The sequence below is a fragment of the Geotrypetes seraphini genome, chromosome 15 (assembly GCF_902459505.1).
Source record: "Geotrypetes seraphini chromosome 15, aGeoSer1.1, whole genome shotgun sequence".
NCBI classification, from domain to species: domain Eukaryota; kingdom Metazoa; phylum Chordata; class Amphibia; order Gymnophiona; family Dermophiidae; genus Geotrypetes; species Geotrypetes seraphini.
The window spans coordinates 21,881,848-21,908,626 of record NC_047098.1 but is presented as its reverse complement, the minus strand read 5'-3'; the positions used below and the strand labels follow the sequence as shown (position 1 = coordinate 21,908,626).

General features: G+C 42.2%; 1 protein-coding gene across 2 annotated transcripts in view; it reads right to left on the bottom strand.

Annotated features, from left to right (window-relative positions):
* UBE2J2 (ubiquitin conjugating enzyme E2 J2) overlaps window positions 1-21,923 on the bottom strand; it is a 31,934-nt gene extending 10,011 nt beyond the window's left edge. The window contains exons 1-4 of one of the 2 annotated variants that reach the window (XM_033922156.1): window positions 21,624-21,923; window positions 20,856-20,915; window positions 9,821-9,951; window positions 5,055-5,095 (exon numbers count right to left, since the gene is read on the bottom strand). In XM_033922156.1, coding sequence (XP_033778047.1) covers window positions 5,055-5,095; window positions 9,821-9,951 — 172 coding nt within the window. In that variant the 5' untranslated portion in view covers window positions 20,856-20,915; window positions 21,624-21,923. The remainder of the gene's footprint in view (window positions 1-5,054; window positions 5,096-9,820; window positions 9,952-20,855; window positions 20,916-21,623) is intronic. The other variant, XM_033922155.1, reaches the window with a different exon arrangement.
* Between the last annotated feature and the right edge of the window lie 4,856 nt (window positions 21,924-26,779).

Sequence of the window (26,779 nt, the reverse complement as noted above, 5' to 3'; positions counted from 1 at the left end):
CTGGCCCCTCCCAACTTGGGCCAATCAGAGCCTCAGGTCCCTCCCCGGTGCATCCTAAGATGCACCAGGGAGGGGAAGGCCCATTTTCAATGATGCAGGCCAGCTGGGAGGAGGAAGTCCGTGTCCTTCCGTGCATCTATTTGGAGGTAAGGGGGATGGAGCGCCTGAGGCAGGGGAGGGGGCGAAGGCCGGGGGGGGTCACTTGCCAGCGGGGGAGTACTTAGGGGTACTGGTGGACAAAACAATGAAGCTGTCGGCACAGTGCGCAGCGGCCTCTAAGAAGGCGAATAGAATGCTAGGTATAATCAAGAAAGGTATTACAACCAGAACAGAAGACGTTATCCTGCCGTTATATCTGGAGTACTGTGTCCAATATTGGTCACCATATCTTAAGGATATGGCGATACTCAAGAGGGTTCAGAGGAGAGCGACGCGACTGATAAATGGTATGGAAAGCCTATCATATGCCGAAAGATTAAGAGAAACTGGGCCTCTTTTCCCTGGAGAAGCGGTGGCTTAGAGGGGACATGATAGGGACTTATAAGATCATGAAGGGCATGGAGAAAGTGGAGAGGGACAGATTTTTCAAACTCTCAAAAACTACAAGAACGAGAAGGCACTAAGAAAAATTGAGGGGGGACAGATTCAGAACCAATGCTAGGAAGTTCTTTTTCACCCAAAGAGTGGTGGACACCTGGAATGCACTTCCAGAAAGTGTGATACGACAGAGTACGCTACTGGGTTTTAAGAAGGGATTGGATTATTTCCTGAAGGAAAAGGAGACTGAAGGGTACAGATAGAGGATGGGATGATTTCCTGAAGGAAAAGGGGATTGAAGGATACAGATAGAGGATACTATGCAGGTCCTGGACCTGATGGGCCGCCGCATGAGTGGACTGCTGGGCATGATGGACCTCGGGTCTGACCCAGTGGAGGCACTGCTTATGTTCTTATGAGAGTGGGCATTTCTCCCACTGCAGGGGGGCGTGGTCGGGATTTCTTGGCAGCGGGAGGGTGGGCATCTCTCCTGCTGTTGGGGGGGAAGTGTTGGTTGGCAGCGGCAGAAAATCAGCATCTCTCCCGCTGCAGGGGGGGGGTGTCACCACCGTTCTGGGGAGGAGGGTGTTCAATGCCACTGCAGGAAAGGGGTGTTGTGATGCAGCGGGAGAGAATGGGCATCTCTCTTGCTGCATTACAACACAGGCTTTCTAGCAGTCTCTGACGTTGACCAGCACTCCTGGACCAGTTGTTTATTTTTGTTGCCAAAAGCAGACACCATTTTTAGAAAATGGCTCAGCATTTTTTAAGAATCCACCAGAGGGCTCATTTCAATATTGAAGTGCCCATTTATATGGCATTGCCGTAGACATTTAGAAAGCTCGCTATTGACAGAAATAATCTGTTTTGATAATCCATCGCTAAAATGCGTACAGGCTAAACCGTTGGTAAACAGTTTAGCGACAGCATTAAAGTTTTGAGAATCTGGGCTTCAGTCTCTAATTCCTTTTTCTCCCTCAGAAATCTCTGTGCTTCATCCCATGTTTTCTTGAATTTAGATATCTTTCCATTTCCTCCACTAGGAAGCTGTTCCATACATGTATCACTTTTTCTATTTAAAAAAAAATAAAAATCCAGTGTATTATATCTTTGAAATATTTAAATACTTCCATCATCTCCCCAAATATATATTTAAAATCTGCCCTCAAATGTTTATGAACTTCCACTGCAGGTGATTGAGGCCAGCAGCGTGCCAGATTTTAAGAAAAAATGGGATAGGCATGTGAGATCTCTTGGGGGGTGAAGTTGGGGGGTGGGTAATTAGAGTGGGCAGACTTGATGGGCCGAGGCCCTTTTCTGCCGTCATTTTCTATGTTTCTAAAGACTACTGACCATTTTAGTAGTCAACTCTAGCTATTAGACAGCTAAGAGAGGTTATAACAATCCATCAAAACCTTAGGGTCCAATTTTACTTTTCACTTGCACATGCTTTCTGGAGGCTTAATTTTTGGCTCAGGTACAAAAACAAATCCCAATAAGCCATGGGATACCACATCAAGGTAATCATTCAGTTTAGTGGTATATCAGGCAAGTTGCTACTTTTCAAAAACAGCCCTGAATTAAAATGTTTAGGGACCACTGTAATCATACTATTGAAGACCATGTTAAACCTTGGTTTTGGATAATCAATGTCAATGCACAAAATAGAAAAAGGGAAGCAAGCTATATCCATTCTAGTAAGACATAGAAACATAGAAATTGACGGCAGAAAAGGGCCACAGCCCATCGAGTCTGCCCACACCAGTGACCCACCCCCTGATTCTTACTCTCCTATAGATCCCACATGAATATCCCATTTCCTCTTGAAATCTATCACGCTGCTGGCCTCAATCACCCGCTGAGGCAGCTCGTTCCAATGATCGACCACCCTTTCGGTGAAGAAGTACTTCCTAGCATCACCCTGAAATTTCCCTCCCCTGATTTTCAGCGAGTGTCCTCTGGTTACCGAGGGCCCCGTAAGACTGAAGATATCATCTTTCACCACTATACGCCCAGTAATATACTTAAAGGTTTCAATCATGTCTCCTCTCTGTCTTCGCTCCTCCAATGAGTACATCCGCAGTTTTTTTAACCTTTCTTCATATGTGAGATCCCCGAGCCCCAAAACCATCCTAGTAGCCATTCACTGAACCGACTCAATTCTCAACACATCTTTTCGGTAGTGTGGTCTCCAGAATTGAACACAATACTCGAGATGAGGTCTCACCATGGATCTGTACAGTGGCATTATTACTTCAGGTTTTCTGCTGACAAAACCCCTACGGATACAGCCCATCATTTGTCTTGCCTTGGACGATGCCTTCTCTACTTGATTGGCAGCCTTCATATCGTCACTAATGATCACTCCTAAATCACGTTCCATCGTGGTCCTGGACAAGGTTTCACCATTTAGTGTGTAAGTTCTGTGTGGATTTTTTTTGCCTAGATGCATTATTTTACATTTTTTAGCATTGAAGCCTAGCTGCCAAGTTGATGACCACTGCTCGAGCTTTCTTAGGTCCTGCGTCATAAAGTCAGGCACACTGCTGTTGCCAACTATGTTGCATAGTTTGGCATCGTCGGCAAACAGTGATACTTTTCCTCTAAGTCCTTGGGTCAAATCTCCTATGAATAAATTGAATAGAATCGGCCCTAAGACGGAGCCCTGAGGTACTCCACTCATCACTGCTGACGTTTTGGAGGGGGTACCGTTTACCATCACCCTTTGAAGCCTACCATCTAGCCAATCCTTTATCCATGTAGTGAATGTATCCCCTAATCCCATCGATTTTAGTTTGTTCAACAGCCTTCGGTGTGGGACGCTATCAAAAGCTTTGCTGAAGTCCAAATATATCACGTCAAGGGACTCACCGGCATCCAGATGACTGGTCACCCAGTCAAAGAAGTCAATCAGATTAGATTGGCAGGACCTTCCCCTGGTAAATCCATGTTGATGTGGATCACGTAAACTTTCTTCGTCTAGAATTTTGTCAAGTTCTTGTTTGATCAGTGTTTCCATGAGTTTGCACACTATGGATGTAAGACTCACCGGTCTGTAATTTCCTGTCTCTGTTCTGCATCCTTTTTTGTGGAGTGGAATTACGTTAGCCGTTTTCCAGTCTAGGGGTACTTTTCCCGTGCGCATGGAAAGATTGAAGAGTACGGATAGTGGTTCAGCCAGAACTTCACTCAGCTCTCTGAGTACCCTGGGGTGTAGATTATCTGGTCCCATGGCTTTGTCCACTTTGAGTCTTGAAAGTTCGTGGTAGACGCTACTAGGTGTAAACTCGTAATCGCGAAACAGGTCATTTTGGCTGTCTCTTATTTGTAGTTGTGGACCATCTCCCGGTGCTTCACAGGTGAATACTGAGCAGAAGTATTCGTTTAGCAGTTCTGCCTTGGTAGTATCAGATTCTGCGTAGTTTCCATCTGATTTCCTAAGGCGTTCTATTCCATTTTTGTTTCTCTTCCTGTCGCTAATGTACCTAAAGAAGGATTTGTCCCCTTTTTTAATGTTCCGTGCTAGATCTTCCTCTGTTTGAAGTTTGGCTTCCCTGACTGCCTTTTTGACAGCCTTAGATCTGGCCAGATAGTCTTCTTTTGCCTCCCTTTTCCCAAGATGTTTGTAGTTGATAAATGTTTCTTTTTTCATTTTAATGAGGTCCGAAATTTCCTTGTTGAACCATTGTGGTTTTTTGTTTTTCCGGCGTTTGCTTACTGTTTTTACGTAGCGGCCAGTTGCTTCATTCAGGATGGATTTTAGATTTGACCACATAGTTTCCGGATTGTCAGTTTCTGCATGGTTTTGCAGCTCATGATGGACAAAGTCTCTCATGTGGTCGAAATCTGCCTCCCTAAAGTTGAGGACCCTCGTTGCTGTGTTTGATTTAGAGAAGCCTTTTCTGAGGTTGAGCCATACCATGTTGTGATCACTGGAGGCCAGCGTGTCTCCCACTGATACTTCCGAGACACTGTCTCCATTTGTGAGTACCAGGTCCAGTATTGCTTTTTCTCTGGTGGGCTCTAATACCATTTGTTTTAGTTGTGCACCTATAATGGAGGTTACTATTCTTTTGCTACCGCTCGTAGTTGCTGAGAGGGTGTTCCAGTCAGCATCTGGCATGTTGAAGTCGCCTAACAGTACTGTGTCACCACGCAAAGTGATGTTCTCTATGTCCTCAATCAATTCTTTGTCTTTGTCTTCTTTTTGTCTCGGAGGCCTGTACACCACACCGAGGTAAAGGCATTTTTCGTTCCCTCTGGCAAGGTTTACCCAAAGTGATTCCCCTGTGTATTTAACCTCTGTGATCCTGGTAGTTTTGATATTATCCTTAGTGTATAGTGCTACCCCCCCTCCTAATTTGCCCTCTCTGTCCCGACGAATTGCTATAGAAAAAGGAAGGAAGGAGTTTGCTTTTAGCTCATGTCTTTTCAGTAGCAGCTCAAAGAGAAACCTAAAAGCTCTTTGACTGAACACAGAAAATTTGACTTCATGAAGAAATAAAACGAATCTTTACCTTCATAAGGAGTTGTTTCAGGGCCTCGTACAACATAATGCCTAAGCAAAGAAAGCAAAATATATTAACAGTCCTATTGAAGAGATACAACATTAAAGAAATCTCCCTAAACACAGCATTTACCCCCAAACTCTATAAAATTGAGTACCCAAATTTACACTTACAGTGTGCAAATCATAGAAAAAGTCAGTTTGTGCATAAATTAAATACTGAAGAATTAATTGGTGTTAATGAGGAATAAGGTATAAATGGCCTTAATTGGCACTAATTAGCAGTTACACACAACTGCCCATAGTCAGTATTCTAGATGCATAAAATCTGTTGCGAGTCAATTCTAAGGGGTGTGGGCATAGGAGCAGCATGGGCAGGTCAGGGGCTGATATCACTTAGGTGTGTGCACTTACACCAGTCATTGAGCTGGAAAAAGCACATGCACCTGAAGTTATGTGTGTAAACAGACATATATGCTAGTATTCTATAACAGCAATTACACGTATAGTTGCCATTTTAGAATTCACGCTAGTGACTTCATCTTTTCCGTCACAGAAAAGCTGTAAATGGCTTGCACGATCACAATTCTTGTCTTATCTTAGGGCTAGATTTACAAAGCAAACCGATCGTATACCAATCGGTTTGTGACCCCTTTGTGACCCAATTTTCCTCCGACCCGATTCTGATCCTTGCATGCAAAGCAGGAAGGACACAATTCACTACACACACCGACTGGCTGGCCGATTAAAAAACAAATGACTGGTGAGGACCAGTGGCTTCTGCAAAAACTCTGCTCTAAGCCCCGATCTCCTGCCCTTCCCCTCAATGCAAGCCCGTGGTTTAAACCTGCCCTTTAAAACCATGAGCTGGCAATGCACTTTTGCAGAATATATAGAAGAGGAATTCTTCCCTTTTTATATATTCAGCAAAAACCTTTAACCTGCGTGGCGATGGCCACACACCCCCCCGCGTGACGATGCCCGCTGCCGTCGCCGCCTATGACAGGGGGGATGCCAACTCCCTTCTGCCACCCAAGGAATGCCGTGCCCCCGGTTACCCCCTGCCCCCCATACCTTTAACGGAGCAGGAAGGGTACTCAATTCTTCCTGCTCCAATGCCTCTTGAATCCCCATCCACCAACCAAAAAACAAATGGCAGGAGGGATGCAAACTCCCTCCTGCCACCCACCCTCCCCATACCTTTAACGGAGCAGAAGGGGTGTTCAATTCCTCCTGCTCCAATGCCTCCCACAATGAGTCTGAGGCCTTAGGCCCAGCCCCATGTTGTGATGCATGGGGTGGGGCCTAAGGCCCTGATTGGCTCAAGCACCTCAGGCCCCTCCCAAGGGAGGAGCTTGATACGCTTGAGCCAATCAGGACCTTAGGCCCCACCCCATGCTCATGCTTATTACTTTGATAATTCAAGTGTTTATGCAATCAAAGGATCAGAACCTGCAAAAAATCCAGTTAGAAAAAAAAAACATGCTAATCAAATTATAGTAACTTGTTTTTTACTGCATTACAGAGCAAGTAGGGGGGACAAGACGGCGGCGGCGTGAGCTTTTAGAGACAGAGCTCCGTCTTTTCTCGCTTTACCCTTTGTAAATTACCTGTTGGTGTGGCCCTTGCAGCTATGCCTCACACAAAACGAAAGAGCGTTGTCCAGGGGGACCCCTCCACACCCGGCCAATTGTTGATGGAGCGTTTTTTAACAAGATCTCCAGTTACCGTTGGGGGAGAAATGCCTGCTGTTGCCCCGAGGGAAAGAGCCACCAGAGCCTTAGGCCTGGAAATATCTCTCTCCCCCCCCCCAACAGCCCAATCACCGCCAAATCCAGCGCAGGTCAGCGTGCAACGCGAGAGAGCGCCGAGCCAGCTGAGCACGGCATCTTCACACGGAGGGGGTTCAAATCGCTGACCGAGATGCTGAGTCGATATCCCCCAGAGTAGCAGAGGGAGCTGACTCCTCGGTGGTGACGTTGGCAAATATATTCAAGATAGTACAGAGACTTGAAACTGCGGCAACAAAATTGGTGGAAGATATCTCCAAGGTCGTGAGTAAATTAGAAGATTTGTCTACCTCAGTACAACATATTCAAATAGAAACAAACAAGAAATTTGAGCGAGTTGATAAAGAGTTATCTTCATTACAGAATCTATCAGTAACTATGGTGAAAGATAGGAATTCCTTACAACATAAAACTGAACAGTTGGAAAATTTCAATAGGAGATTAAACTTGCGTGTTTTGAATTTTCCTAAATTAAATTTAGTTTCACCTATTGATACTTTTAAGAAATACTTAATGGAGACTTTAAAAATTGAAGCAGAGCTGATACCCACTTGCCAAGAAAGTTAGATAATTCTCCTCCACACGAAATAGATTTAAAGAAATTAACTGGTATACTTGAAACATCTCAGGAAGAAGTTCAATACCGTGGTACTTTGATAGTTTCTTTTGTGTTTGAGCAGGACTTAAACATGATAATGAAAATTTTCTTTAGTTTCTCCCAAAGTTTGTTTATGAGAGAAAAGATATGGGTTTTCCTGATATTACTAAGGGGTCCTTTTATCAAGCCACGCTGGCGGGGTGAGCGCGGACATTTCATCACACGCTAACCCCCGCGGTAAGCAAAAAACTAATGCCTGGTCAATGGAGGCATTAGCGACTAGCACAGCAGGCGGTTTAACGTGTGGTATTCCGCGCGTTAAACCTCTACCGTGCCTTGATAAAAGGACCCCATAGTTCACTCAAGAGAGAAGGAAAATATTCCTGAGTATGAGGGAGGAGACTATAAAAATTGGTGCTACCTTTTTGCTTAGTTATCCATGCAAATGTATGATTAAATATACTGGAATGAAATATGTGTATTTTGTGCCGGAGCAACTTCGAAGTTTTTTGGACGCAAAAAAGTAATATGGATTAGAAGGCTATTATTAGAAATTTGAACCGGATGGAATCACGTTAAGCCTTTTTCCTTATTGAAATAGATATATAGTTAGAGAGCTCCTTATCTCGTTACATTCTTGTCCTTTCGGATATTATTGAGGTCTAGAAAGAAGGGTTATTTAATTCTTTATATTTGCATAATTTATTTTTACTTGTTACAAAATTATCTTTCTACAGATTTAATCTGTTTACATGGATTTATTTAACATGTGTTCTTATATTTTCTCTGATTTTCTGTAACAAGAGGATTCTTGTATTGTAATTTTGAAATTTATAAATTAAATTTTAAAAAAAACCAAAACAGAGCAAGTAACTTTCTGACATCTACTTGATTTTTCTGTAAACCACTTAGGAGTAAGTAGGGTATGTATAAAATGCTGAAAAATCAATTGTTTGTTAGCACTTTCCTGTGTTAGTTTGGGTTTTTGTTTTTTTTAAGAGGGCTGTTCTGCAAATGTGTCTGTATGTGGTGTTTAACGTGTAATGACTGTAATTTTTGCAAACTGTATAATTAATAAACGGCATATAAATTTTAAAACAAATAAATTTTAAAAATAGACAGAATTTGATGCATTACTGTCAGAGAACTTAGGGCTAGATTCAATAAGGGCACGGATCAGATCCGATCCAATCCGTGTCCGGGGGGGCTGATTCAGGAATCGCCCTGATCGGAATCACGCCCCCAAACGACTGCAGGGATCGCTGAATAGCTTTCTCGACGCATGCGCAGACCATCTGTAGATGGTCTGCACATGCACTGGCCCTTCGTGCCTGGCAGAGCTTTTAACTTTTTTTTCGCGAGCCCGTAGTTAACACGCTTTAAACCCACAGGTTAAAACCGGGCTTGCACTGCGGAGAGCAGGATGCAGAGAGCAGATGGGGCAGAGAGTGGGCCGAGAGCAGAGAAGCAGGGCGGACAGCAGGGCGGAAGGAAGCAGGGCAGTCAGAAAGGACCTGAACGACTGGTCCTCAGCAGTCGCTTATTTTTGGATCGGTCAGCCCAGTCGGTGTCCCTAATTTTTTTTTAGTGAATCACTTCCTGCCTACATTTGAAGGCCATTCCCCCTCATTTGCAAGCGTGGATTGTAAGATGATCGGGACAGAGGATGATCGGGTCGGAGGGAAATCGGGTCGTAAAAGGGTCGCTAAGTGGTCGGAACTTGATCGGTGGGCTTAGTGAATCTAGCCCTTAACCTGCCCATTTATCACCAGGGTTTAATTTGTAGACAAAAGAGTGGAACTTGAAAAGGGTGTGTGTGATCAAGGACAAGAGCAACAATAGAAAACAGGCTGAATTATGGAGCACAGGGGATTTTTTATATCTACTCCAGGTTCATCTCAACTCAACTCCTCCTCGTCTCTAAAGCCCTGGTTTTGGAGTCTGAAATAAAGTGGTGGAACTACACTCCAGACCATTTCCCCAGAAATGTTCACCCATATATCAAAAACAAAGTCTGCTAGATACTCCCAAAAGTATTTCAAAAACTAATCTCTCACCTTTGTTGATATTAGAAAAACGCTCTAATGTAACCTAGTGAGAACATTCAAAATGATTACAGCCAATAACCCCTGTACCAGCATCCAGCAGAAAGACTACTACTTAATTCACAGCAAAAGAAAATGATCTGCAATGCCGCGTATAGCTAGTGGCAAAACAATTCTAAATATGCTGTAAAATAATCCATCTTGTTATACTACTGGATTAAAAAAAAATAAACAAACAAACAAACCGATTATCACAGGCTCTGAACAATACCTCTGTTTGAAACTGATAAATGCAGGAGGTCAGTGAAGCTAATGAATAGTATGCTCCGCCTCGAGTGCTTACCATTCAAGGATATTTGATGGAAGAGGTTCAGCACATATATATGGTACGGGATCCTTCTTAATTCGCAAGTAGTCCTGTTTTAATCGTTGTGTTGCTGTTGTTGGTGCTCTCTTGTTACTGTTGCTGCTCATCTAATGAAAATAAGAACACAGATTTACAGCCATTTCATAACTGACGGTCTCATTGCTTGCCAGTTCTTACCCAGCTCACTCAGTTCACAGAAACTTGGGAGCTGCAGGAAGTGATTGGGCAAGTACTCCCTCATGTTTGCAGTTAAAGGTGGAAGCTACTACAATTTCATCAAAAAATTTGGATACGGTGCAAATTGTATCTTTATTTACAGCTTTTTCTGATTCAAACTTCACTCAAGGCCTTTCATCAGGACCCCTGAAGATGGCAAAACATTGCCGAAACACGGCCCGTGTAGGGTCTCGATCTCACTCCCCGTGCATATGATACAATTATTGTAATTCTTTTAACATAGACATTTTGTACCCGACATGCTTTAAATGGAATTTTGTGAAAAACTTTTTTATATAAGTTCCCGATTCTCTAGAAACTAGTATTCCACTTTTTGTGCTTTCAGATTCTTTTGTTGTGGAGCACTGGTCCTTCTTTTTAGACTTTGTGTTTGCTCATATGTTGCTATGCCATTTTGTCTTATCCCTTATTTATTTCCACTTAATTGATTCTATCAGAAAAATCTGAAGTACTTTAAAGCCAAAAGAAAAACTATAAAAACATAATATACCCTTCCCTCAGACTAATACAGCCACCACTCTTGAGGCACTTCTACAAATGTTCAAAAGCAAAGTACCAATAGCAAAATGCATTGCAGTGCTTTAAAATATATAACACATAGAAAAACTGCCAGTTGACAAATTGCCTTTAGTCTGCAAATCCAGACTAAGCAAGATTTGGTAATCTTCTTTTTAGCAAATAGACATATCATTCCTGATCTCTTGAGTAGTCAATCCCTTCCCACAAGACTCTGTGTAGAGAGCCTCATTAGAATTTTCTTTGTTCCACCTCCCATCACTCTGGGCTGTCCTGTAACTCTTCAGTTGGTATCAAAGCAGATGGTCAGTCCTACAGAGGAAACATAAGAGGGAGGGGTATGGGGAATACTCCCTGAAAAACAAGTCTGTTCTGCTCATGTCATATAACACATAATATTTATAACATGAACTATTGAAATATATAAAAAAACATTTAAGCATTTAACAAGGTGGAACAATCTAGCCACCTACCCAAGTGCAACCTGCACTAATAGTCTTAGGATTCTGAAGGATATCCCATGAATGCCCTGAAAGAACCGCATCACCTTCTATCCTTGTCCTTACTGGAAAAAGGAAAGAAATAAGAAAAACAAGACTGCCCAGCTTGTCTGAGGTAGTAAGCAGACTAATTAACATCTGACATACAGGTTTCCCCCCTCCTTGAATCCCAAGGGTGTGAAGACAGGCAGCCAAACTTCCTGGTTGACATGAAAATAGGAAACCACTTTCGGCAAGAAAGATGATACAGTGCACAGTAGGGCCTGCAGTTCAGACACCCACCGAGCTGATCCTCCTGTGCTCCAGAAAAATGGGAATGTGCAGATAGGCCTCTGACAAATCCAGAGAGCATTGTAAACCAGCCAGGTGCACGTCAATGGTCGGTATATTAAAATTAATTAAACTTGAGGTGAGAAATTTCCCCGGGCACCACTGAAGCAAAAAACCAACCTCACCATCCCATACAGAAATGGGGTATCTTGACCAACTTGGGGTATATTGACCAACTTGAGAACCAGAATCAACCTCCAGTCTCTTTTGGGCATTAAAAAGTATATGGAGTATCTGCCTAAGCCAGGGGTGTCCAATGTCGGTCCTCGAGGGCCGCAATCCAGTCGGGTTTTCAGGATTTCCCCAATGAATATGCATGAGATCTATGTGCATGCACTGCTTTCAATGCATATTCATTGGGGAAATCCTGAAAACCCGACTGGATTGCGGCCCTCAAGGACCGACATTGGACACCCTTGGACTAAGCCCAATTCTTAGGTTCTATGGCCGCTAGATCCAGCAGCCTCTGCACTGTCGCTCGACCTCTGTCCGCTTTTTCTGGTCTCTCTGCTGGAGTCCACAAACAGGTCAGAAGGGGACAGAAGAACTTAAGCTTGTACCCCTCCTAAATAATCCATACCCATGCCTCCTAATAGGCCGTTAACTTCCCACTGATCCTTGGAGGTCCAGCTGTTGCCCTAGCGTCATAACTGCTTCTTGAGAGTGGAAGTGGGGCGTGTTCCTGAAGATTGGGGGTGCCAGGCACCCCCAAATCTCTGCCTCATGCCTCGAGATGATCTCTGGACCGAAGAACTTCCTGAGAACTACAGCTGCAAAAATTCTCTTGACCTAACCCCCTAGGGGTTCTCAGTCTGCTGTCAGGTAAAGACTTTGGTTTGCCATCCTGCACACTAGCCACGAGGTCATTCAGGCCTTTCCCAAAGAGCCATTGTCCTTTAAAAGGTAACTTGCTCAGTGTCGTCTTGGAGGATGAGTCCCCCACCCACTGTCTGATCCGCAGCACTCTTCAGGTGGAAATGGCAGAAACTTCTCAATACCCTGAAAATATCATATAGAGCATCTGCTACATAATCCACTCCTGATATGAGAAACCACTGATCCTTCTTGGCATCCACCTATCACGGCGCAACTTGGAGTGGCAGGCACACGCTACATAAAATACCGCTGCCTTCAATCCCACAGCCATGATCTCAAATTGTTTCTTTAGTATAAAATCCAGTCTGCAGTCCTGGGTATCTTTCATGCCTTTGCTGGGTACAGAGGTACGCTTGGTTACCTGCACCAGAGAATAATAATAACAACTTTATTTTTCTATACCGCCATAGTCAAATGACTTCTAGGCAGTTCACATTGAAAGAAGGATGGACAATCAGCGAATTACAGAATGCATGAAGAGAAATGGTACCTATGAAATTGAAGTTACATGGGGAGGGAATACATGAGATATTGGAATTACCGGAGAGATTACATCAGGGTTTGCAGCGGGGAATTGACATAGTGAGAGAAGATCATCTGTTTAGGCAATGAATTTGTTGAATAGAGTGGTTTTAATTGATTTTCAGAAGCGTTGTAGGTCTGTTTGGCTTCATTTATGCAGTTTCCCAGCCAGGATTGCTGTCTGTTTGCTTGTAACATGAAGGTTCTGTCCAGGAAGAATTTGTATTTGCAGCCTGTGATCTTTGGGTATACAAAGATGTTTTTGTTTCTGGTTGTTTGTGTGGGGTTGTTTAGAATGAAGTATGTTTGCAGGTAAGGAAGGTGTTAGACCCCAGACTTGTTTGAAACAGATACATGCAAATTTGAACAGTATTCGCGCTTCCATTGGTAGCCAGTACAATGTTTTGTAGTAGGGGCTAATGTGGTCTTTCTTTCTTAGTCCGTAGATTAAGCAAACTGTAGTGTTCTGCACTAATCTTAATTTTTTACTATTTTTTGTGGGATGCCGAGATAGACGATGTTGCAGTAGTCCAGGATGGACAGGATCAGTGACTGTACCAGTAACTTAAAGGATGCTGTGTCAAAGTATTTTTTAATAGTCCTTAGCTTCCACAGCGTGTAAAAGCATTTTTTCACCAGTAAGTTTGTGTGATCAGCCATGATTAAGTGTGTATCTAGTGTGATACTCAGTATTTTTATGATTTTGGATATTGGATATTTGTGGTCGTTTATTTTTAACAATGTTCTCGTTATTTTGTCATTGGGGCTTGCCAAAAAGACTTTTGTTTTCTCTGTGTTTAGTTTCAGTTTGAAGTTGGTGGTCCATTTTTTTATTTCTATCATTGTGTGTGAGAGGTTATTTATAATTTCATTTGTGATGTCATTTAAGGGGATTAGGATGGATATATCATCTGCATATATATATATAGTGTTTTAAGTTTAATTTTTGTAGTAGGTGACCCAAGGATGCAATGTAGATGTTGAACAATGTGGGTGATAGTGGGGAGCCTTGGGGCACCCCCGACGGGTTTTTCCATGGGTTGGAGTAATTTCCTTTGCTGGTTACTCGGTAGGATGTTTGTTAGGAATTCTTGGAACCATTTCTTTACCTTTCCCGAGATTCCCATTGCATCAAGGCACAGTAGCATGATTTTGTGGTCTACTAGGTCTAACGCACTGCCGAGGTCTAGCTGCAGAATCAGTGCGCTTTTGCTGAAAAGATCATAGAGGTGGTTTAGTATGGAAGCTATGACAGTTTCTGTGCTATATCCTTTCCTGAAATCTGATTGGTGTTCACTGAGGATGTTAAATTTGTCTAGGTTGACCAATCCTTCCTGTAGCTTTGCGAAAAGGGGAATGCTTGCTATGGGTCTGTAACTGGATTTCAGTGCTGTTGAGGTTTTCTGATCTTTGGGGATAGGTGTAAATCAGTATGTGTCCCATGTCCTTATTTAATGTTCCGTTTGTAAGGGCAGTTGTTAGCCAAGAGAATAGTTCCTTTTTGAAATCTGGTGGGGCAACTGTCATGATTTTAGGGGGACATTCGTTGAGGAGGCATTTGATTTGGTGTATTTATTGAATAAACTTAGGAACTGATGCCAGTTTGGGAACTCGAAGTGGTCCCAGATCATGTCTGCTCTGGAATCTTTATTGTGGGGTTCAAGGTAGTGAAGTGTATTGGTTGTGGGTGTGGGTAGAGTTGCTCTTAGGTCTGTGATTTTATTTTTTTAAAAGTTGGCTAGGGTTTGAGCAGATGGGGTGCTCTCATTGTCCTTTTTCAGGATTTGTGTTGCATCTGTTAACATTTTTACTAGTCTGAACAATTCTTTACTGTTTATTTTTTCTGTACCTATTTTTTGCGCAATGTGCTTTGTGCGTTTTTCTTTGATCAGATTTTTGTATATTTTCAATTTTTGTTTCCAGTTTGTCTTGTCTGTTTCTTTGTTTGTTTTTTTCCAGATTCTCTCCAATTTTCTTTGTTCCTGTTTGTTAGTTAGTAGTTCTGAGTCAAACCATTCATTTGGTGGTCTGTCTTTCTTTTTGTATCTTTGGTATGAAGCTATTTGGTCTAAAAGTTCTTTACTGAATTTTTCCCATCTTGTTGGGAATTCCTGTATTTCGTTGGTTGTGGGACGTAGCTCATAGTGAGCCCAGAATTCAGTTGGGTTTATAATACCACAACTGGTTATTGTTTTCGTATTTTTGCTTTTGTATTTCGGTTGTGAACTCTGTTTTTGCCAGCGTAGGTCGAAGTTGCCAATATTACATTACAGATTTCTATTCCGCCATTACCTTTCGGTTCAAAGCGGATTACAAAAAGAGTTATGGAAGAAGGGTTACAACGTTAGATCAGAGGTTTCCAAGAGAGGGAAAAGTAGGATCTGGGGTTAGGGAGGGGATGGTAAGAGGGGGGTTAAGCTTTATCATGGTATTAAGCTTTATTAAGGGATCTGACCAGATGCATTTTTCCCCATGTCCCTGTATAGTATTGTATTTTGGAGTCTAGGGTTTCTATATGAGAGAAGGTAACTATGTCTAGTTTGTGTCCTTTTTCATGGGTTATCTCTGTGTCTGGAGTTGAAAAATCGAGTGACATTAGGAAGTTGGTGATTTCAGTTACTTCTGGCTTTCCCTTTTGTTCTAGGTGTATGTTTATGTCCCCCAGAAGTAGATTGTATGATCCTTTTAGGGTATTTACGGTTAGGAATTTGAAGAATTTTTCTCTGGCGTTTGACCATTTTTTGGGTGGGATATAAAATAGTTGTAGTCAGTGATTCTTCTAATTGGGCATTAGTGATTTTGCAAGTTAGTATTTCTAGGTTTTCTGAAGTTTTGGAATCTGTCTTGATGTAGTCGAAGGGTTCTTTTAGTATAATCGCTAGGCTGCCTCCTTTTTTCCAGCTTCTTGATAGTGGGAGTATTTAGTATTTCTAGGTTTTCTGAAGTTTTGGAATCTGTCTTGATGTAGTCGAAGGGTTCTTTTAGTATAATCGCTAGGCTGCCTCCTTTTTTCCAGCTTCTTGATAGTGGGAGTATTTTGGATTTCTTTCATGATAGTGTCTGTGTCAGAGACCATCCATGTTTCTGTCAGAAACAGGAAATCCGGCTTTGTTTGCAATATCCAGTCGTTTATTATGTGTGCTTTGTTTCTCACGGAGTGGGTATTTAGATAGTATCCCTTAATGTCTTTGTAGCAGGTTGGGGTTGGAGTTTCAGAATATGTTAGCTTTTTTAGATTTCTGTTATTGGTCTTGTTCCTGTATGGTTTGTGGGGTTTATGGGTGGTGTTTATCACTTGGATTTGAAGTGAGCATTGTTCTGGATAGTTTTTTAGGAGTTGATGGGAGTTTGTTTATTTGGTTAGTTTGGCTGGTCTGTGCCAAGAGGTTGAGGGGATTTGTCTTCATTGTCCCAGCATCTAGAGAATATTAAGTACAGTATCCCTAGTAGTAATTGGTGTTTGTTAAAAATTGCCATGTTGTGTAAGGTGTAGTGAGATGTGGGACAAATAGCTGGTTAAAATAGCTGGTTAAAATCAGCATCCATTGGATAAAGCTTCGCCATGGTCTGTTAACATCTTAGTAATGTCCTGATATGAGGGAAAGCATGTGGTCTGAGACTTAGTGCTGCTCATAAGCAAGCTCTGTGTAGCTGAAGATTGAAGAGTTTATTTTTAATTCTTGGAGAGACTCCGTAATTATCTTTGAAAGCTCCGAGGGCTTAAATAGCCTGCACACAATCAAGTACTCTCCAAGATCCATTCTAGAGCCTCCACCTGTTCAGGATCACAGGAAGCAGAATCTCCTGCTATTGAAGACCCAGACTGGGAAAGCAAAGGCATGGAAACTGAACCATATCATCCCAGTCCTCATCTGACTTAACCCCTATATCTTGCACATGGTTCCACTGATGGGGGAAGTGCAGCCTTGGAGGGAAAGGCTCCTGGTGCCAGCATCGCCACAAAGCCCGAGGGTTCCATGCAGACACTGTTAAACAATTATGCTTCATATAACATATTGATGAGTTCTAGAGCAAAACTTTACCCAGGACACACCAAAGTCCTTTGCAGTAGCTCCTGTGCCCCTTTCTGGGGTTTTGCGCTTCTTCAGGAGCATACTTTCACTCTTTCCTGGTTCTAACCAGGACTTTTGGCCTGGAACTTGAGTCATCTGGGATCCCACATCCCCCAGGGAACTAGAGGGGGCAAAACCAATGGTTCCCCCCCATGTGCTGTGAGGTGCGTGGAACACAGCGTCCTCAGCCTACCATCTAGAACAAATCCGGCATGAATCCAATAGATCCTGGCCTGATGAGTATATCCCATCTGATTTTAAGCAAAATTGAGGTGTTTTGAGGCAGATAAAGAGGCTTTTATTTTCAAATTGGGAAATCCAAAATGACCACTGTGGGTGCAATTTTAACGCCAAAAACAGCCTGTGAAGGGGCTATACTAGGGATAAAAAAAATTGCAATTTTGGGATTTTAGATGTAATGGACCCTAGCTCTAACTCCAGAACAACAAAGTCACCTTCCATGAACCCATCCCCGAAGCTGTCAGCCTTATACTCACTCATTGTGCCAAGCTTGTGCTGGGAGCTGCCTAGGCTGAAATTGCAGCCAGCCAGAGAGATGGGAGAACTGCCTCAAAGAAGTCTGGAAACTGGAAAGCTTGTTTCTTCTGACTGCCCCTCAGACTGGCCTGAGACTTCAACCCCCAGGAGGAGCAAATGCTGTTGCCACTCAGCCCGCGCTCAAACCCATTGTGGACAGAAACTGGGGTAAATCTTGCTCTCAAGGGACCAGTCCCTGAGCTTCTGAACTCTTCATGCAGGCCAGCCAAGTGGGTGTACTCAAAGCAGTCTGTCCCATGGCTATAGCCAGAGATGTCCCAAACTGGGAGCCTCTGCAGCACGAACAAAAAGCCTCGCAATCGGATGAAAAATACCCAAATTAAATGAAAAATAAACCCGAGCAGTACAGATAGGCTTCTACTATCTCACATGTAAAGAGACAAACTAAGGAGTTACAGGACAACCCAGAGGTGGAGTGAAGAAAATGCTAATAAGGATCTCTATATAAAATCTTGCGGGAAATGATTGACTACCCAAGAGTTCAGGAATGATGTGTCTAGAAGAGGCCTTTTTACTAAGCAGCACTAATTTAGCACACACCAAGTATAAAGCCTGAGCAATAAATACAGATGGTGTGTCCACTCTGCATTTAGTGCACAGGGCAGATACTTATCACACAGGCACAAGGTTACATGCACCACCAATTATCATGCACCATTAAACACCTCATATCATGATGCCAGCTCAATCCAAAAGGAAATTAAATTAATTCCTGCCACACTTGTGTACTACCCCAGGCACATCACTCCCATCAGCCCATACACAGCTAGCTATCCCCTTATAAACCCCCAAAGTATCATCGGTAGCATGGAATGTTGCTACTCTTTAGGTTTTGGCCAGGTACTGGTAACCTGGATTGGCCACCGTGAGAACAGGCTCCTGGGCTTAATGGATCCAGTAAGGCTATTCTTATGTTCTTACTCCACTCCCCATCTGATCTTCTTCCCCATTTTCTAATTCCATCTTCCAAAAATAAGTTACCTTGACCTCTAGAAGTAATCATACAATACAACTGCTACTGGGCATCCTTCAGAATGCCTGGGGAGTGGGAGGGGGAATCACAATGTTAATGCCAACCACATTTCTACTCCACCCATTCCCATATTAAGTAACTGGCTTAGTTTTGCTTTTGTTATGCACCATTTTAATACACCAAAATTATTAATACAGGCCCACTCTAATGTTTTAACAAGCAGTAAAACCCATACTAACTGCTTAATGCAGCTTAATAAAAGGGTCTCCTAATAATATACATATGAATTTTTTTTTATTTTTTTTAAAGTCACAGTCATCTACTAAACAAGACATTTGATTCTGAAAAAAAGATATCTAAATTAACAGGAGAAAAAATATGAAGAAGAAAATCAGAAATCTTTTAACAGAGGATTATGGAAGGACAACAGGCTCCATTATAGCTGTTTTCTCAGGCTGGTGGAGGAGTATTTTGGGCCAAACAGACAGAACTTTTTAATATTAGCAAAACTGATTATTTCCTTTATCTGGAAACAAACATTGCAGGCTCTACCTGGAAACAAACATTCCAGGCCCTGGTCCTGCAGATGACACTTATGACTAAGGACAGAAATTTTCAGGATATGGTTAACTCCATATAGCCATACTGAATATTCATCAGCTATTAAGATTTTTATTTTTTCTATTTAAGACAAAATGTTATTTCCTCTTTCATTTCTATATTTTAAACCTATTTCAGACACATATATTAGTAAAATAGTAACTATAATACTGTCTGGTAAGTGTAAGACTATTTGCCTCATTTGATAAATATTTTAAATGGCAATGGTGTTTATGTATACACAAGGAGCTCTTTTTATATATATAGTAAACTTGAGTTAAACTGCATATATAAACTACTTTACTAAAATGTAGATCAGTGGTTATTAAACCTGTCCTGGGGGACCCCCAGCCAGTTAGGTTTTCAAGATATCCCTAATAAATAATAGGCATGCAAATCTGCCTCATCCATATTCATTAGGAATATCTTGAAAACCTGACTGGCTGGGGGTCCCCAAGGACAAGTTTAAGAACTACTGCCATAGATAAATTTAGTGCTCATGTATACACACTATGGGTTCTAACTTATCATAGCAATGTGATGATATTTGAAATGGAAACAAAAAAAGTGTATTATTTTATGTTTGTTTTATTGTAAACTGCCTAGAAATATGTAAGACAGAAATATTAAAATAAATGTTATTAAAAATTTCTGCAGATGCTTGAGCATATGGATTTTCCTACAAAAAAAGTTTAGCTAGCTAAGGAGAAACAAAAGGAAAGTTATAAAATGTACCCCATTGAGCTAATGTCTCCCTCCCCCTACAGACGAGTTTGTTAAGCATCTTACTCCCTCAGTATCTGGAGCTGTAGCATCACTTGAGTGGGAGCCAAGGACAGGTGGGCAGACTCGAACTCTGAATGCAATGTCACCTTGAACTTAGGTGACAGGCACCTCTTCCACAAATACAGCAAGAGATTGTGGCAGATGCTTCCAGTATTGTCTGCAGTTGTAGACTGCCTGGAAAACTGGCACCATACTTAAGTTATATGGAGAGTCAGATGGTGGTTTCAGCAGCCCTAATGAAGGCTGGACATGTAGGTCAGAAAACAGCTGTGGAGACCTTGATCCAGTATGGGGCAACATTGCCACCAGTATCAGCCTGGGAGGCTGATGGGGACTCTAAAAAACCTCCGAGTTGCCTTATTACAAGATTTCTTACATCAATCAGAAGTTTGTATGTTTGCTTTGGAGACTAGCAACAAACAGACTTAGGAAAATATTTGTAGATTCAAATTCAAGGCTTCATGAGTAAAGTAAAAATTGGAATATAATGTTTTACAGCATAAAGGCAGTACAAAGTAAACGAGTTAAAATACATTGCTGCAAGTCGATGGTGTCTGCAGCTCAAGACCTTGGTTTATCTTTAATGAAGGACAATACATTGTTTCATTATAAGACTGATGCTCTACAAAATGTGGTTAGGAGAGCTAACCTAAGAGTTTTCTCTATTAATATCTGCTTCTATGTTTAAAAACTGAAGAATTTATGGAAGAATCTCATTGAGATAATCATAAAGCAGGCTTTAATTTGACTGTTGATTTGGGAAAATCTGACCCACAGACAATTTTGTCCTACAAACTTATTTTTTTACATTATAGACAGATGGTGATTAGATGCTATATCCATTTTTCAAACAGACTCTTTTTTTCAAAATTAAGATGGTTCCTGATATTTTTAATACAGTCAGGAGACAGCAATTTCTTTTAATGCATGAGGAGATAGTTTTCTCTCAAATTTCCTTATAAATATATCATTAGCTATTTATTTAACTTGTTATGCTAGTAATCAAACACAGGCTGCATTGGGTTAGGCTATTTACTCACCCCACCTACAATGTGGCATCCAGTATGTGCTCCTCTCCTTCGATTATTATGTCTGCCTTCCTACATCAATAAGAAATGTACTCCATAAATCAAGTCTTAAGAATTTTATCCCCACTGGTGACAAAAGCCCAGACAACTAACATTATCCTGACAATAGTACGTAACTAACTCTCAACTAAAGGCATAAGGGTATATTAACACAAGATAGAAACCGGGAGGTTTATGCCTCAGACATACAAAGAGCTAGGTAACTAACAAGAATACCAATGCCCAAAACAGAAATTTTGATTTCCTCACATTAAGCATCTAAAGGAGCTACTAATACTCTTCTGCCATGATTCATCTATTGCACTTCTCAACTACAGAGTTTCCTGGCTTTCAAGAACTACTGAGACGTCTACAGTTATTCACCAATCAGCTTCTCAAACTAATCGGGCTCTCCAAATCATTTATTTAGTGGCCATGCAAAGAAGGCAAATGTGTCCCGTTTCAGCAGTGCCCGGGAGCGCAGACAGCCGATTCTCGACCTGCCGGGTATCTCTTCAATCGGGGATTCGATGATGGCATGCAGCTGAGCCTCAGCAGTTCCTATTGCAGGGAAGGCCATTCACAGGAGGAAGCATGAGGCTGATTCAGAGGGGAACGAAGGGGATAAGAAAACAAGGAGAGAAGCAGCAGCAACGACCCAAGGCCGGAAAAGAGACAGAAGTAGAACAAAGAGACGGATTTCAGGGGCACAAATGGAGACTGCCGACTTTCGCCTTTTACCTCTCTCAGAGCCGGTCTCCAGATCACCGCAGGGTCACGTCTTCCCCTGCTCGGCACCCGCGTCCTCCCACCTTGGGTCGGCAAAGCCTAGAGAAGTAGCAACTCGCACCGGCCCGGCGGACACAGCAGGTCCTGCGCCTCTTTCGGGCTCTGGGCCGAAGGATAACGCAGGGCCAGCAGCTAACTCCTCCGAACTTCCCTCCTCACAAGAACCTCCGTATTCAATATGGCGACCAGGGGAGGGGCGGGGAAAAGAAGACAGAGACGGCGTCTACATCCGGTGTTCCATCTACTTCCGGCGCAGCGGAGACAGAGGGCGGGAGCGCGAGGAAATCCAAAAAGCTAGCAGGAGCCGAAAGCGGAGATGTCACGTGATCCTTTTCCTGGCGAAAAAGCAAGCCCTGCTTCTCCAGGGACTAATATGGATGACGTCACAGTTGACAGCACCGATCAGCCTTTGTCACAATGCTCAGACCTTTAAACCAGACTTCCGAGCATGCGCAGCAGGTCCTGTTCCCATTCCTTTTTTTTTTTTTTTTAGCCTTTGTATTTTTATTGAGAAAATAAATGTTTACAAAAACAATATAAGCATCAAAATTGATATAACAAGTTTTATTATCATAACAATTATGAAGAAAAAGCAAAAATGCTAACATGAACAAAGTTAAACTTAAGACAATGTGGTAGATATGTCATCAATATCAATATAGGGGGCAGATAAAATAGACCATTTGTCAGTGTTTTTTGGAATGTAATAAGGACTTTTTGGTTAAGTTTCATATCAATATGTTAAGCAAACTAAATTCCACCACTGCATGTAATGAATTTTAAATAGGTATTTCCTATGGTTACCAGATTTTACAACTCTAAAATCTGGACCCATGACCCCGCTCCCTAGGCCCACCCAGCCCCACCCTGTTCTGCACCAGCCCCGCCTACAACTTTTCTCATACTTGGAGCCACATCGAGAGGGCATCTGCACATGCGCAAATGTGATGCGATGATGTCACATGCATGTTACATCACCGTGTTGCATCCATGCATGCGCAGATGACTTCCTGACGCAGTCCTAAGCTGGAAGCTTTTCAAAACCGGACAAAGTGCCAGGTTTTGAAAGCTGTCCAGATGCCTGGACAGTCCTCTAAAAAGAGGCCATGTCTGGGTAAATCTGAAAGTCAGGTAACCCTTGTCTTTCCAAGACTTTTGATTTTTAAAGCAGTGGATAGCAAAGAATCTAACAATAGGCATTGTTGCTGGTTTAGGATACGTTGCAAACATATAGATCACAAAATAATATGTCTGTATGTTAATTCACTTGTCAAATTAACTGCTGAGCAAATAGTATTCCAAATTTCTTTCCAATATGGTTGAACAAATTTTCATTCAAACAACATATGTTTTACTGTGCTTAAAACAGTTTTACAAGACCAACAGGAATGAATTAACCCTTTAATTGGCAGATAGTGAAAATGGCTGCTTTATGTAACTTGATGTTGAACGAGAGCAACAGTGCCAAGTAACAGGATTTGGAGGTGCAGATCTCCCATAAGAGCCATTGAAGCATATGTTACTTCTGAGCAACAATGCCAAATAAAGGGTTAATATAGTGTGACTTAACTGGTGTCCAGCACAGTTTATGAGCTATATAAAACACTGTTTAATACTGTTTAACATTGTGTTATAGCTGCTGATCTTGTTGATGCAAAGGTTACATTCAAAAATTCTTCCAGTCACTATTAGAGAAATTGTATTGCAAATCTTCCTCCCACTTATGTTGTAGTCCTGTTAAATGTTCAGAAATTAAAGACTTCATTAACTTGTAAAATTGAGATGCTATATGACCTATGGCCATAAATTGCAAAAAATCAATGAAGGAAAAGCACTTAAGTCCTTAATTTCTGTGGTTATTTTCTTTAGAGAATGTAGTAATTGAATCCATATATAGAAATGAGTATTAGGGAGGTTAAAATAGATTGAAAATCAGCAAATGATTCCCATGAAGGACTAGTATTATTTAAAGCAGGGGTGTCAAAGTCGGTTCTCGAGGGCCGCAATCCAGTCAGGTTTTCAGGATTTCCCTAATGAATATGCATGAGATCTATTTGCATGCACTGCTTTCATTGTATGCTAATAGATCTCATGCATAGTCATTGGGGAAATCCTGTAAACCCGACTGGATTGCGGCCCTCAAGGACTGACTTTGACACCTGTGATTTAAAGTATTAGTTATAAGAAGGTCATTTAAGTCTCATATATTAGAAGAATTAGGGTTATCATTTTTCGGGCCCTAAAAATCTGGACACATGGCCTTGCTCTGTTCAGCTCTGCCCCATTCCACCCTGGTCCCGCCCCCATTCCAGCCCGGCCCCTCCCAGTTCAGCCTCCAGCCCCGCTCCCTCAAACCTCCTCTCTTCATCCCCGACAAGCTCTGGCCACGTCTGGAGGGCCTGGAGCATGCGGGGATGTGTGTGACATCATCCGCCCATGCTCAGATACCCTTCAGATGTGGCTGGAGCTCGTCAAGGCTTTCTAGAACCCGGACAAACTGCCAGGTTTTTGAATGTCTGTCCGGGATCCTGGACAGTCCTCTAAAAAGAGGGCATGTCCTGATTTTCCCAGATGTCTGGTAACCCTAAGAAGAATACCAAATATTTATTTAATTCATTTTCTAACCTATTCTCCCCAACAAGGTCAGAAAATAAAACATTACAACTCTAATATGTTGTATATATACACATTATTATGATTATTATTAGAAAAAGAAACACTTTTTACACTGCCATTAATGGCTAAAGGTATAAAACAGAGGTTTACAATATCTATATAAAGAGGGAAAGGGGAATGCAGAAACCTGAGATAGAGAGCTATGGTCAATGAAATTAGGACCATCCTTGACTGTGTAGTTCCATTGTTCTGGCTTCTCTGGATTTTTCTTGTGGCTTCAATCTAGTAGTCCACTTCCTCCTTCTCCAGTACCTATATGACTTTGAAATTTGTGAGACTATTCTAAAATGGTTCATTTCCTACCTAGATCAGTGGTTCCCAACCCTGTCCTGGAGGACCACCAGGCCAATCAGGTTTTTGGAATAGCCCTAATGAATATGCATGGGGCAGATTTGCATGCCTGTCACCGCCATTATATGCAAATCTCTCTCATGCATATTCATTAGGGCTATCCTAAAAACTCGACTGCCTGGTGGTCCTCCAGGACAAGGTTGGAAACCACTGACCTAGATAACCAGTTCTAGCAGGTCTCCAATTGCTCTTCTCTCTCTAGGCCTGCGCATTCACACACATTCTCTGGAAAGCTGCCATTCTAGTTTGGATAGTTTCCATTTCCTTTGGAACCTTTTCAGAATTTTCTGATTGTCACCACTGTATGTAAATGTGACTGACAGCTTTCTGCCCTTTATATTATATCATCGCCATCACAGTTATCTTTTGAACTGTTTCCAACTTCTGTTTGAATATAAAGGAAACTGGTTTACTGTTCAGTTCTATCACTTCTGCAATCAGTTGCAAAGATGCGGATGAGGACTTAGTACTGGCAACTGGATGCTTAGGAGTTTTACTGACTTTTCTGGTGCTGTTAACCAAAGCAGTTCTATTACATATGCAAGGCAGTCTGCAACATCCTGCCAGAGATCAAAAGCCCCACACACGGATCGGAGAGTGAGAAATGCTGAGTAAGAGAAATGCCAGACCGAACAAGTGTTCAAAAGAAAAAAGCAAAGGTTTGGATTTTTGAATAGAGGAAGCAGATCATAAGGGAGGCTTTTTAAGAGGCCAGGAGTGAACAACAAGAAGGAAAAGAGCCTTGGAATTTCGGAGAATCCAAATATTACAAAGGAATTGAAGCTTCTATCCAGGTAAGAGTGTGCTCTCTGTTTAAATGTCCTTAAGAAGACCCTGAACTATGTCTTTTGCTGCATTTGTAGGGTGGGCTTAGAGCAAAATAAGAGTTGAACAGAGTTGAAACCTTTAAGAGCAAAAAAAGTCATGAAACTACAATGCACTCAATTACATTTGACAAATCAAATAATTGATTTAACTAATGCATCCCTAGGTCATATAATCTTCTTGCAGAGTTGTGATAATGAAACTTTGTAACTGGACTCAATATAGATGAAGTTTGCCTGGGATCACCTATGTACCGAGTGGGAACAAAGCCTTTAGAATCCGAGAAATGCAAGGCTGTGTACTGAAAGATCAGTCACTAATGAGCTCATGTCCCTGGCAGCCTGCAAAGTCACAAGAGCACAATCTCCTTTTGGCTTTTTTTTCCCTATTATTATTTTTTAGGATTTATATAGTTTAGGTCATTCTGACACAGATTCTGTATAGGACGCCTGGTCTCAGAGCACACGGGCTTCCTATACAGAATCGCACCTAAGCCCGCCTAAAAAAACCAACCCGATTCTCTAACCAACGTCCGTATTACAGACGCCGGTTAGAGAATCGGGTTGCCACTGAGCTTATCGTGGCAAGGGATCTCCCTGCCGTGATAAGTATAGTGGCAACCCGTCCCCACCCCCGGACCCCTCTCCACCCCTACCTGGACCCCCCCAGCCCACCTCCCAGGACCCCCCCTAACCCCACCCGGACCCCCCTCTAATATTTGTTTGATGGACGGATGGGATATCTGGCCGGCCGGCAGGCCCATCTTCATCTGAATGACAGGCCTGCCCCTTCCCAGTGCATTGTGGGATGCACTGGGGAGGGGCCTAAGGCTTGATTGGCCCAGGCTCCTAAGACTCCGTCCTTCAATGTAGACAGCCTGCCTCGGGAGTTTTTTTTTAAAAAAAGTGTGCATCCCGATTGGCTAGTTAGACAACGGTAGGACGCCTACTGCCGCCTACAATCGGGATGCCTTTTATAGAATTTGCACCTCTGTGTCTCAAAATGTCACATATATAGATCTACAGAGTCACTGATGAAACTCTGACACAAAGTGATCAATGAGTGGTCATTGTGTCTATGAATCAGCTCCTAATGTCCTTTTAGACAAAGAAGGAAGCTTTGCATGTTAGTGTCCTGTCTAGCTTCTACCAACTGGATCCCACTGGAGTAGAAAGAGCCTTCAGGGGAGGATTTACTTCCCTATCTCACCCATATTCTGATTTTTTTTTTAAATTTTAATTTAAAATATTTATTTT